General features: G+C 34.8%; 3 protein-coding genes across 15 annotated transcripts in view; 2 read left to right on the top strand and 1 right to left on the bottom strand.

Annotated features, from left to right (window-relative positions):
* Window positions 1-2,524: 2,524 nt before the first annotated feature.
* On the top strand, window positions 2,525-6,126 carry LOC108000742 (uncharacterized). The gene is made up of 10 exons (XM_062086210.1): window positions 2,525-2,652; window positions 2,827-3,048; window positions 3,373-3,624; window positions 3,718-4,065; window positions 4,461-4,471; window positions 4,613-4,667; window positions 4,761-4,873; window positions 5,093-5,213; window positions 5,534-5,747; window positions 5,828-6,126. Exons 2-10 carry the CDS (start codon window positions 2,997-2,999, stop codon window positions 5,964-5,966), a joined length of 1,305 nt encoding a protein of 434 aa, XP_061942194.1. The 5' UTR covers window positions 2,525-2,652; window positions 2,827-2,996; the 3' UTR covers window positions 5,967-6,126.
* LOC108000669 (alpha-1,6-mannosyl-glycoprotein 2-beta-N-acetylglucosaminyltransferase) overlaps window positions 6,001-12,959 on the bottom strand; it is a 13,778-nt gene continuing 6,819 nt past the window's right edge. For 3 of the 12 annotated variants that reach the window (XM_017061158.3, XM_028667854.2, XM_017061168.3), the window contains exons 2-9: window positions 10,215-10,263; window positions 10,088-10,117; window positions 9,765-9,948; window positions 9,155-9,580; window positions 8,767-9,076; window positions 7,889-8,236; window positions 7,153-7,403; window positions 6,001-7,065 (exon numbers count right to left, since the gene is read on the bottom strand). In XM_017061158.3, the coding sequence (XP_016916647.1) occupies window positions 6,837-7,065; window positions 7,153-7,403; window positions 7,889-8,236; window positions 8,767-9,076; window positions 9,155-9,580; window positions 9,765-9,948; window positions 10,088-10,094 (1,755 nt within the window). In that variant the 5' untranslated portion in view covers window positions 10,095-10,117; window positions 10,215-10,263 and the 3' untranslated portion in view covers window positions 6,001-6,836. Of the gene's footprint in view, window positions 7,066-7,152; window positions 7,404-7,888; window positions 8,237-8,766; window positions 9,077-9,154; window positions 9,581-9,764; window positions 9,949-10,087; window positions 10,118-10,214; window positions 10,264-10,342; window positions 10,484-10,641; window positions 10,784-11,559; window positions 11,706-12,959 lie in introns of those variants that run through there. The other 9 variants (XM_062085993.1, XM_062085995.1, XM_062085992.1 and 6 more) reach the window with 7 other exon arrangements.
* Window positions 12,360-12,959, top strand: part of LOC108000715 (odorant receptor 13a) — a 3,749-nt gene continuing 3,149 nt past the window's right edge. For both annotated transcript variants that reach the window (XM_028667880.2, XM_062086000.1), the window contains exon 1: window positions 12,360-12,500. In XM_028667880.2, coding sequence (XP_028523681.2) covers window positions 12,360-12,500 — 141 coding nt within the window. The remainder of the gene's footprint in view (window positions 12,501-12,959) is intronic.

The raw sequence follows: 12,959 nt of genomic DNA, 5'->3' as shown, positions 1-12,959 counted from the left end.
TATTTGTTGATTTATTAAAAAATTTATTATATTTAAAAATATTCGGAATTCTATATGCTACAGTTATAATAGATAATTAAAAAATTTAAAAACAATTTATCAATTTTTTATTTGAAATAAAAATATTTTAGAAATCTTTAATTTTTGATTAAATATTCTTTTAAATTTTTTTTTAACAAAATATATCTTATACTCTCTCCAGGTCCAATATCTCACAATCATATATTGTACTATTATACTATTTTTCCTAGGTTATCATTCTATAAATATATTTTAAAATCAAGAATATATTTATTATCAATATCTATTTTTTTTTTAACAATAAAGTACTTTGAAAAAGAAATGATAAAAATGCGTTTAATTGATTCATATCTCATTTATGATTATATACCAGTAGCAAGTATAGCAAAGATAGTAAATAGTGCGGAAAAAAATAGAATAAAAATATCAAAATTAATATTATCTTCAGATCTGCCTCAAATAAAATGCACAAAAAAAGAAAATAGTAATAGGACAGAGATAGAATAAGAATTGATTATCAATGCCATCTCTTAACTAATAAAGACAATTCTTTAAATGATCATCTTTGCAAAAATATTCAAGAGATGACATTAATTCTTAATTCTTATTGTAAAATTAAAAAAAATAATTTTTAATTTTTTTATATTATATTTATATTTTTTTATTTATTTTATACATATATTTTATATATATATATATATATTTTTATATATACATAAATAAATGCTTTTCTTTCTTTCATTATTCAATTTATTCTTTATATATATTCTTATTTTCTTCTCATACATTGCTATTTAAATAACTTTTAAATTATATATAAATATAATAAATCAAACCTAACATTTAATTTATATTGTTCCTTTTTTAAATTTTAATTATTGACAAAATACATTTTGTCAATAATAAAATAGCGATCAAAATGTTTCCAGTAACGCCATCTCGTGTTTGGACACTCAAAGCTCCGACTTGTTATTAGTATAACATAATATACAAAGAGGTATTCGAAGTCATAGACAAGGAAAGCAGGATTGTGCGAAAAGGACAGAGAGTATCTTCCTCCATTTCAAAGATGCGACATGGAAAATTCATTAATTATTCGCTTTCTATTCAAAATTTCATCACTTTTAACTTCATATCTTGAAGCTAAAAGTTCACGCTAGTTTATTTTATCAATTTTAATATAAAATTCTTTTCCATTATTATTTATTATCATTATTTATTACCAATTAACGCATCATATATTCTAGTACATGGAAGACGCCATATTGAAAATTCATTAATTACTCGTTTTCTATTAAAAAATTTCTACATTTTTAATTTCATATCTTGAAATTAGAATTCTAAACAAGTTTCTCGTATCGGATTTAATATAAAATTTCTTTTAATTAATTGTTTATTAATGATTAATATGTTACATCTAATCAATGTCAATAATACGCAATAAATTTTTCATTAATTTTTCATTATTAAAACATTTATTTCTAAATATTATTGTATGCATTTGAAACATTATTTTTTTCTCTATATTCACATATGAATTTTATTTATAATGTTGCTATAGATTAAATGAATAAAAATGATTTATATTTGGATCGGAGTGGAATTAGTGGTTTGCGATTAAAGATACAATCCATAATAAATTATTAAAATTTTTAATCAAGAACAAGAAAATAATAAAATTAATCAGATACATTTATTATTTTTTTAAGCATACAAATTTTATAAAATATAGATTAAAAAGTAAATAATAATAAGAACAATGATAAGATAAAAAGAGAGAATAATAAGAAAAAGATAGAAATAGAGTAAGAATTAACCATTAGTGCCATCTCTCGAGTATTAAATAAATCTCTTTAAAAAATTATGTTTCTAAAAACATTTAAGAGATGGCAGTAATTTCTTATCTTTCTCTTTGAGAATTAAGAGATGGCGTTGATAGTCAATTCTTATTTTATTTCTATCCTTCTTCTATTACTTTCTGTCTTTGTGTATTGAGTTTTATTTGCGACAATCAACAGATGGCGCTAATTTGACTATTTCTATTCTATTTCTGTCCTTCTCACACTTTTTGTTTCATGAAAAATATACTATAGATGGTGCTGATTTCATCAATATTGAATTTTTATTCTCTTTTTTCTTATTTATATTTATTTCATAAAATTTATATATTCAAGAAATACTTTTAATGTCTCATTAATTTTATTGTCTTTTTTACCTGCAAAATCTCATTAAATATTAAATGCATCTTGTCTATGCTTAAAAATTCATCACAATAGATTAGTTCTATATATTACTGTTAGATGGTGTGTCAATGTTTATTAAATGTATAATTTTTATAATTATTAAATGACAAAAAGAATTAATTTTAAATTATTCTTATTAGAATATGTTTTAATTTTAAAATTAAAAAATTTGAAATTTTATTTTAAAAGAAATTAATATAAAGAATCGTTCACAAGATTTTTCAAGGCTAGTTCGAATATACGATTGGTTAGTTGTATCAAAATTATAGTTATAGCATTGAACTTGTGTATAGCTTATTCAACGAATCAAGTTATCAGATGTAAATAATACTACGTAATTAAAATCTACAAAAAGCAGAAGCAATTCACATATCTAAGATACAAAATAGTAAGCTACTATTTCGCATATTATTTATAGAATTATCACTATATATGAAGAATATAAAATATTCAGAATATAAAATCATAATTTTCGTATTATTATATGTATTATAATATTTAAAATTTTAATATGATTAAAGATTTTTTTATCAGTTAATTATTGAAATTGCAACATTTGTAGATTAATTTTTATCATTTCTGGTGACTTTATTCGTTGAATGAAGTATAGTTAGAAGGAACGTATAAAAGAAAAGGAACAATCGATTACGTTTGTAGTGTACCGGTCTTCTGAAATTGGTACAAAGTTACATTAGTTTTTTGATTAAATTTTTTTTAGAACGTTATATTTGTATGAGTTCGTATTGGGTGTCATGTCACTGCTTTTCATTAACACAAGTAATACGTAATTAAATTGAACTGTATTTTCTTTTTTTTTTTTTTAAATTTGTTGAATAATAGAATAGAATATAACGCGATATTTTTTTTTTTTATTTTATTTTCTACACATTCATTTTTTTTATTATATCTTTTGTTTTTTTGTAATGGTCGATAATATATATCGTCATAAAATATTGTACGGTTATTTAGTGAATAAACTGATTGTTTCAGTTGCGTATTAATTATCTTTAATAACCTCAATTTCACGATTTGATCACGATTGATTAAAGAGTGGATTAATTTTTTGTTTTCTAAATTTCTTATTTGCTATTATTCGATATACTTTCAGCTTCTCTGTTCGTAAGAAAACCTCTTCTTGAAATTGGAACTCGTCTTTTGTCTTCCATGGCTCAAGCATTGCAAACTCATGGTGTCGTACCCGACGTTATAGATAAGGTTCCAGAAAATGTTTTAAAGGTTACTTATCCAAATCAAATTTCCGTTGATATTGGCAAAGTGTTAACACCAACTCAGGTTAAAGATAAACCTAATGTTTCATGGGATGGTGATTCGAATACTTATTATACTCTTTGCATGACTGGTAAGTCTTTCTTATTGAAATTTTTAATTATTTAGACATATAACAATTATTTAGATTTAAGAATCGAATCAATATATTGTATTTTGCTCATAGATCCAGATGCACCAAGTCGTAAGAATCCAAAATTCCGTGAATGGCATCATTGGCTGATAGGAAATATCCCTGGTTCGGAAATTGCCAAAGGAGATGTCCTTTCTGATTATATTGGTTCAGGTCCACCAAAAGACACAGGACTTCATCGTTACGTGTTTCTGTTATATAAACAACCTGGAAAGCTTACGTTCGATGAACGTCGTCTAACTAATCGAAGCGGACAAAATCGTGGAAATTTTTCCATTCGAAAATTCGCTACAAAATACAAATTAGGTGATCCTATTGCAGCAAATATGTATCAGGCGGAATTCGATGATTACGTTCCGATTCTCTACAAGCAACTTGAAGGCTAAAAATATTTATGTATAAATTCTTATAAAGATCAGTACGCAACAAAAATATCATATTATATTTTATATTAAACGATTGTTTATGTAGTACCAATTTCTTTTCTTATTATTATCCTAATATAACGCTTGTATACATATATGCATTTATAATGCAGGAAAATAAATAAAATAATAATGTATTATTGCATTTCTTGATGGATTATATTTTATTCTATTATTCAAAATATAAATATTACTCGATAATTAATATAACATTTTTCCGTTTATCGTTTAATGATATTCGGAATTAGTTATCTGGTATTCATTTCGTATCTATATATGCTAAGATATTATTTAAGAAAATTTATAAAAAAAAGAAGATTGTGAAAAGAGAAATGTTACGAAATGATTAAGAGGATACGAAAGTTGGTAGAAAGTGGGGGTAAGTGGGGATTGTTTGACGACAAATGAAAAGAAAAGGATACGAATTCTTGTCAGGTTATAAGTTAAAGGAGGGGGAATAGGCTGTGAAATAAAACGTTTCATCAGAGTCAAACATGTCATAGTTCGGCGAGACTAAGTGCACGATTGTAACAAAGATGAAATACTTTATGATACTAGGTATTGTTATTTATTCTTAATGAAGCGGGAATTCAATTAATTTGGTTAATTTCGTTCATTGTGTGTTAAATATGATATAAAAATATGTTGCAGGAATTCTCGCCTGCAGTATTCACATTATCACGGCTAAGGATACTAGTACGGAATTTGAAAAAGCGCTGATCGTACCGAATATATTAGACGTAGCACCGGCGGAGAAAATCGAGGTGCAGTTTTTATTGATAATCACACTTAATGTTGGAATATATGCGTATACATGTGTATATGTATGCGTATGAATCAAACTGTTCCTAATTATAAATATATTTGTTACATAGATATTTGATTTCATATATCGCATTGCGAATCAATTATATTAAATCTACAAATTCAACGTGTATAATAAAAATTTATATTGCAATAATTCGTATATGAATTTGAATTAGGTGAAATATGGAAACAAGAGTGTTGATTTGGGAAATGAACTAACTCCAACAGAAACGCGACAGATTCCAGAAATTCATTATAAACACGAAGGAGGTGTACTTTACACGTTAGTAATGACAGGTAAGCTAGATAGATATAATTCAAAAAATAATTTTCTGAATTTAGTGTTATTATTATTTAATGAATTTAAAGTTTATTTAAAATTTAAAATTTCAAAGAACATGGTGTTATATACATATATAGATACTACATTACTTTATCCTAGTGGAATTCACGATGTTTGTAACTCGACTTGGTGAAAGTCGATGCGGAAAAACCTGTTTCTTTCGTACACTGGTTCTTGTTTACCGTTCAGTTGATGATTTGCCGATCGATACATAGTAACTACTAAAATGTAAATGATGATAAAGAAGATAGCTTTGTGTTTCGTTATTCCTCAGATCCTGATGTACCGACTAGAAAAGGATACAATAGAGAATTTCGACACTGGTTGGTCGGAAATATTCCGGAAGAAAATATTGCCAAAGGAGAAATATTAGCTGAATACGTTGGTCCAGCGCCGCCAAAAAATACTGGAAAACATCGATACGTCTTCCTCGTTTACAAACAGACTCAAGGATCCATTACGTTCGACGAGAGAAGGTTAAGCAACAGGTAAAATTGAGTTCGTCAATGGTTTTTCACGTGATTTTTAATCGCGCCATATTTATATCGGCTTTATTCACGAATTTCAGAGATGGCGCTCAGCGAAAGCGGTTCAACGTAAAAAAGTTTGCAGAAAAATATAATCTGGAAGGTCCAATAGCAGGAAACTTTATGAGAGTTGAATATGATGATAACGTGCCCGCGTACGCGAAGCTTTTAGGATTTTAAGGATATGAAGCAATTTTAAATCTTTAACGATTAATTAACAAAGGATAATCTTTTTATTAATATTCAGGTGATGGTACGAACATATTGCTTGTACAAACATGACTACCGATCTATAATGAGAACGGTGAAATGATATTAATAAATGTTTCATAAGACAATAGATAGGAGAAAAATCCGTCGATTCCTTTATTTTTCGTTGATTCTTGTTACAAATATAAAACGTATTCTATATAGATTTCGCAACTCGTGGATGGCTTTGGTTAGCTCTTGAAGTTCCAAGTTTTTATAAATCATGGATCATCTTCGAGCGGAGAACGTTGCTGGTCTCGTAGTTTCTTTTTACCAATTTTTGAATTGGTCAACAAATTTATAAACAGATATCGACAATAATATCCATTTATCCATATTGCATACAATGACTAGAGTATGTGACAAGCGTGTTTCTCTATGCGAAAATTTTTTGACAGTTTGACAATTGGTTGGTTAAAAAGCTGAGATAAACGCAAAAAACGTGCTTTTCGTTTTCATCGCAAAAATCGATCGCTAAGTTTAGTACGAACATAAAAAGTAAGTACGCTGCTAAGGATATTATACACTCCGATAACAAATTGTAGGATCGATATCGATAACTCACTCGACACGAAGGAACTTGCCTCTCAAACGAGCATGTTTCATTAGAGATAAAACAATGAACGATGCGTGGATAAAAATGGGAGAGCGAGCGAGACACACGAGATTTTGGAAACAATCGGAAGAAGGAAGAAACAGGAGAAGTGGGAGGAGAAAATAGGCGAGGAGATAAAAGAGAGATAATAGGAGAAAGAAGGAATTGAAGGAAGTTAAACATTGAATCGGTCGAGAGATTTGATCTCACGGTAAAACGAGATCCGGATAAACAGTGATGTTCCAACAAAGCCGATGATCCCGTGTGTCGCCCCATCCACCGTTACCTTTTCTAAGTTTCGTCTTTTTCGCAGTACCAGCTACAGTAAGTGTCAATTGAGTAGGAAAAAGATGTTCTTGGGCAGCTTTTAGAATGTTTTGAACCTTTGCTATCACAGCGGTCGATTCACAATTGGTCTTCTTATGATGGACTCCGCTGGCATTGAGAAAATTCATAATACAAACAATTCATATTCATGAGAATATATGGGAGAAATAAAGGAGAAACGTTGTTCCGACTTACCATTCTCCGATGTGAAAAACTCTAGGCGCTCTCATCATCATCGTGATCAAACCGGATTCCGTACGAGGCGCGATTCCAGGTCCTTTACTAGGAGGCAGACAGGTTTGCGCGATATGTTGAAGGCTCCAATCCCAATTGTAATCATCGTACGAGCAAAATTGAGCGGCACACTTTCTCAATTTGTTCCACGTGACACGATTGAACGCCATACCCATGTTATGTTTGCTCGAGATCCAAGGGATCACTTCGGCCTAAACGGAATAAAGGCAATTTTTCTTTTGTACGGTATGCGGCAACACCTAATATCGTGATTCAGAATAAGATGAAAAAAAGAAAATCGCGGAACGATCGGTGCGCGTGAGCGCGTGCGCGCACGCGCGTGGATATTATCGCGCATCATTTACGTTTCAACTCGCAAACTGCGGCACAGCAGTTGAATATTATCGAACGCAACGTCGAACATTTTACAAGTAAGTAGTTTTACAAAAAAATGTCCTTCCGTCGATTATATTATATAGATATTTGAGAGTTAGATTGGCGAAGCGATGTCACGATGTTTCATCGTTATTAGTAGTAAACGAAACGGTTGGAGAGACGAACAAATTTTAGAGGGGAAAGCTGAGAAAGCGACGACGCGTGCGTGCGCACGTGCGCGGCTGACTCGATAGAAACAAGAGAGAGAAGAGATGGAGAGAATTGCGCGCATAACGGAGGCTCGTCGAAAGATGTCGGCAACCTTTTGATAATGATTGTAGAGTTCGGGTAGGAGCTGGAAAGCCCATGCGGAGGCGGATTGCATTGTCTGTACGTTCCGTGCGACGGACACGAAGGCGCCAGTGCTGCTGTCGATGCTATTTCCAGTAACGCTGTTGTTTCTGCCGTTGTTCATTCCCGTAGGAGTGCTATTGCTGGTGCTGCCACCACCGCTGCTGCTGCCGCTGCTGCTGCTGGTGTTCGGAAATGCACCAATTTTTCCGCTCCCAACGATGTCTTCGGCTTTTGCTGAATGCTGTCTCGTCGATGTCTCCCATCTCTTTAATCCACGTAGAAGCTCCTTTTGAAGGGCGCTGTTGACGCCAAGGAACTAACGGATGAGGCGTGCGTGAAACATCGACACACAGATATTCAGACTGAAATCGAACTCGATATGCATCCAACGATTCTTACGCGATCGCGGCAATGAACAATTTTTTTCCCTATCTTTCGCGCAGCTATGTAAGTACTTTATTCCTTTTCGATATATTCCTACCATTAACTATCTATCTCTCCTTCCCTTTTGTATCTTTGCAATATAGTTAATCTTGCCGTTGAATGCGATGAAAAGGGATAGATAAGAGCAGAGCATAGTAGAGAGAGAGAGAGAAAATCACAATGAACCATCGAGGAAAGAAGGAATCGCGCGAATTGAGGATTCGAGAAGCAATGAATCGCTACGCTATTCCAATTATTCATATACACATATATTTGTTAGGGAAGGAGCTGTAGAGTTCGCGCACCGAACGAATAAAGCGAGTAAAGTGGTTGGAACGATTTGAACGACTTGAGCGATTAGATATATTAGAGCGGTTAGTGTGATTGGCGAGATGATTAGTGCGATGTGCGCGAGTTTCTCACCTTTCGGCTGAAGTCGGCAAAATAATTATAAGTTTTGAGATAGGTGCCCAAGGATAGGACGTTGCATCTTTTACAGGTGTGTTTACAGGTACGTTCCATCAGTCTTAGAACGTGTAGGAAATCTTCGGCAACGTAATGATCCTCCTCGAGGAAAAGGACCATACCGGTGTGATTCTTGGTAATGGACAATTGATCGAAGACACGATTTGCTTTCCACCACCAATGATGTTTCGTCTGCGTAAACTTTGCCTCTCTGTAGTGTCCATACAGATCCGGATGCTTAGCATTGATGCAACCAAGATTGAGAGCTCTGCGCGACAAGAGCAATAATAAAGAAAGATGGAAAATAGAAGGGCGGAATTATATATAAAAAGATATTATTACTCACTGTTCTTTCCGTATGTTTCGAGGACAATCGTTCGGATCTTCGCCTGGGAAAGTTCGTGGATGAGTTTGTATGCTGTGGGGATAAAATATTTGCATGACGCGACAAAAGTCGACACTCTGTACGAGATAGTTGATGTCCGGATGCCAGACGTCGTGACTGAAGACCAGAAGGGTTTGCTCGATCCCTTTCGCCTGGGCCAACGACACTATCAGGTGTCTGAGGTAGGTGAGTCTCGTGTGCACCTGAATCACTATTATAGGAGCGTCGCTAGCCAACGGGCCGAATGACTCCTCGTTGTACACTCTTTGCTCGTTGTTCGCTTTTTCTATGTTACGACGGATTTCCGCTATTTCGAACTCGGTTAACATTTCCGTGCTTGCGTTCATTAACGTCGAGGAAGAACCATTTCGACGATCTTTCAGAAACCTGGAAGAATAACTCTTTTTCTTTTTCCCCTTCATTTCTTTTTCCCCACTTCCTTTTTTTTTTGTCTTTCATTTTCTTTTTTTTTTTTTCTTTTTCACCGCTTATCTTTTTCTCTTTTTCTTTTTGCTTTTCGTTTCGACTTCTCGGCGGAAATTACACGCGTTTGCACGGTTGCCCGATTTACCTATGTAATTCTTGCGGTACAAGGGCGAACAGCGTCTCGTTTGAGGAAGCTTGTCCAGCGGAGTCTCGACCGGTCAGGCTGATCACATGGATTTGAAGCCACAGGAACGTTGCCATGAAGACGAAGACGAGCGTCCTCAGGAAAGTTCCGCGAACCGATCTGATCGTCCCCAGAAACGCCACTCCTACGCAACAACAAATGCGAGGATTAGATAATCGAGCTAACAAAAGCTAATAAAAATAATAATAAGTAAATGAATATATGCGCGAGCGCGTGCTTCGTTATATCATGCCGTTGCAATGAATTGACGTTTTCTCATTTACCTCTCATTCTGGCATTTCTACGCGTCCGGTCTGCAAGAAGAAACACATTGATTAATTGCTTGGTATTATAAATTTATATTTTTATTATTTTTTTGCTCGTATAAAAAGATTAATCCTATCTCGTTACCTCGTATCGGAGAAAAGGCGCGACGGATGGTCCCTCATTTCGACGAAATCTGCGAAGAAAAAAGAAAAGTATGGGAGAATATGGTTGGAAAGAAAAGGAAAGAAAAGAGAACTATACCGTTTACATACTTGTCCTTTCTCATATTTTATGATCCCGGCCATGAGGAGCGTGCGGGAATGACAACGAAGGAATGAATTCGTTGGTAATAATAGTTTACGCTTTTTAGCAGCGTAAACGCAAGAATTGAAAGACTCGCGTCGAGGGGCGTTTACTATAATACCGTATTGAAATCTATATGTTATGTTATCGGCCGCCAGAAATCAGAGTTTAATTTCCAGAGCGCAATGTGCCGGCTCGGTGCTATCGTTTCGTCGATATTTCGTATTGTTCGTATCGTTGCTTTGTCACTATGTGTGTATATACCTACCGTTGACTCGTAGCGGCGAAGAATAGAACTATAAATCGCGTTCCGAACGCGCAGCAGAGAGTTCACACCGATAAAACTAAAATTCTCTAACCACGATTAATCGATCGTATCTCTTCTTCTTCTTCTTCTTTTTCTTCTTCTTTTTCTTCTTCTTCTCCCTCCTTTTCTTTTTTCCCGGGTGCTCGTGTGCCGGTTTTTTCCGGTCTTTGCTACCAGCTCGCGATCGGTTTCACGGAACGTCATGAAAGTTACAGAGGAGAACGTGTTTTCTCGCCTTCGAGCGGACCGACGACAATTTCTTTCCGCCGATTTTTCTTCTTTTTATAGAAGCATGCACGAAAGACGATGCTTCAACATTAACTTATTTTTAGTACGGCACGCGGACTTGTAGAAAATTGGAAGGGGAGAAGGAAGTGGAGAAGGAGAAGAAGTGGCGGAGGTAACGGGGAAGGAGAAGGAAAAGGAGAAAGGGGAGGAAGAGAATAAGCGGAGAGTTAATCGCATTAACGGATGATGCCATCAATCAAAAACATTTCTGATGTCTGATAGCTTACTTGATTGACCTTGATCGCTGATTATCATATATTATTTTTTCATTGCTGCGTCGTATAATTTTATCACGTGTTAAAAACGAAAAGAAAAATAATAAAAAAAGAAAAAATCATTGCTTTCGAGTAATTATTATTCCAGAGAAAACAAAAGAGAAAACAAAAGAAGAAAAGAGAATGAACGTAACTAAATTCGTTTTAATAGATAATAACGATATTATTCATTGATAATTGGCGCGCGGAATTTTTTCAACTTGTACGCGTCGATTCTCAATTTGAATATCTCGATAAAGTGAACGGAAAAATAAAAAGACGAACAAAAGAATTGGTAATAGAGATTACATTAATTATAATGATCGACGAACCGTACCGGTTTTGATAGCGACGATGACGATGACGATGACGATGACCACAACGACGACGACGACGACGACGACGATGACGACGACGACGACGACGACGACGAGTCTCTCTGTAGGAATCGCGAGTGATTTTCCGCAGATGAACATCGAGTGGCTCGATATTTCATTTTGCTTGGTACCTAGCCAATATAGGTCAGCTGAGTTAGCTGGTTGACGCGAAACAATGCGGATATCCGTGAGCAAGTTAACTGCGATATCTCTTTCTTACGAAGCGGTGGAATATCGTGAGAGGAGAAGAGAGAAACAGCGAGCTAACTACTCGACACAGAAGCAGCACGAGCAACGATAAAATACTTTAAACTTTCTCGTTTCCTTTTTGCTCCTTGACGTTTGCTTAGACCGCATCTTTGTTTTCGCCAATCTCGTTCATGCCTTGAACCGCGGCTATCCTATATCGTCTCTTTACACTTCACCTCCGCATCGTATTCTCTTCTCTTTCTTGTCCGTCGCATTTCACTTCTCTCTCTCCTTCTCCATCCCCTTCCCCTTCTCCACCTCCCTTCCTTCCTCACTTTCTTCCTTTCCTTTCCTTTCTTTTCCTCACCCTCTTACGCTGCTCTTTGTTCTTATCTCTCTCGGATCATCGATCTCAAAACAAAACTTCAAACTTTTTGCGCCACTTGGGTATCTAAGGTGTTGTCGAGATTCTGTCACAGCACTTTTTTACCCTCGGTAACAACGGAAACGTGTTCGGCTTTACCAGCTCTACCGATCCACTATTTCTCGCGGAAACACAAATACAACACAAATGCTCATGATTACGTGTAGCAACGCGAACGGGTCGCTAACGATACGCTTGCATACGCCGTTACGTATCGTGAGACGACTAATTCACTTCACGCGCAAATGCAAACAACTGGACTCTACTCGGTCACGCGCCAGTTTCAAGGTAAACCGGAAAACTCTGTTTCTTGCGCCGCCTTGCGGTTCCTTAACTGCGATCGTTTTTCTCATTATACATATACATATACATATATATATATATAGAAGGGGTAGAGGAGTGAGAGAATGAGTGAATGAATAAATGATTGAACGTACGCGCGAGAATGGAAAGGAGGAATAATATGGTACTAGAAAAGACGGAAAAGATAAGAAAACAACGTGTGTCGCGAGACAACAGTGTCATGGGGATGGAAACACGAGAAAGGGTAACGAATGAAGGGAAACCTCGTGGAAATACAAAGAGAATGGTAGGGGTTTAGTGCGCGCATATACGCAGAAAAGCGAGAGAAAGTATGAGAAAGAGAGACAGAGAGTGGGGAAGGAGGGAGAAAGAGAGAATCAGCGAGGTTGGTGTATCGATCAGAGTAGCAGGTCTGGGACAAAAGCTCAGGCTCAGATATGGACT

This window comes from Apis cerana, linkage group LG15, assembly GCF_029169275.1.
Source record: "Apis cerana isolate GH-2021 linkage group LG15, AcerK_1.0, whole genome shotgun sequence".
Classification (NCBI taxonomy): Eukaryota; Metazoa; Arthropoda; class Insecta; order Hymenoptera; family Apidae; genus Apis; species Apis cerana.
Note: the sequence above shows the minus strand (reverse complement) of the source record. Positions and strands in the feature narration are given on the sequence as shown.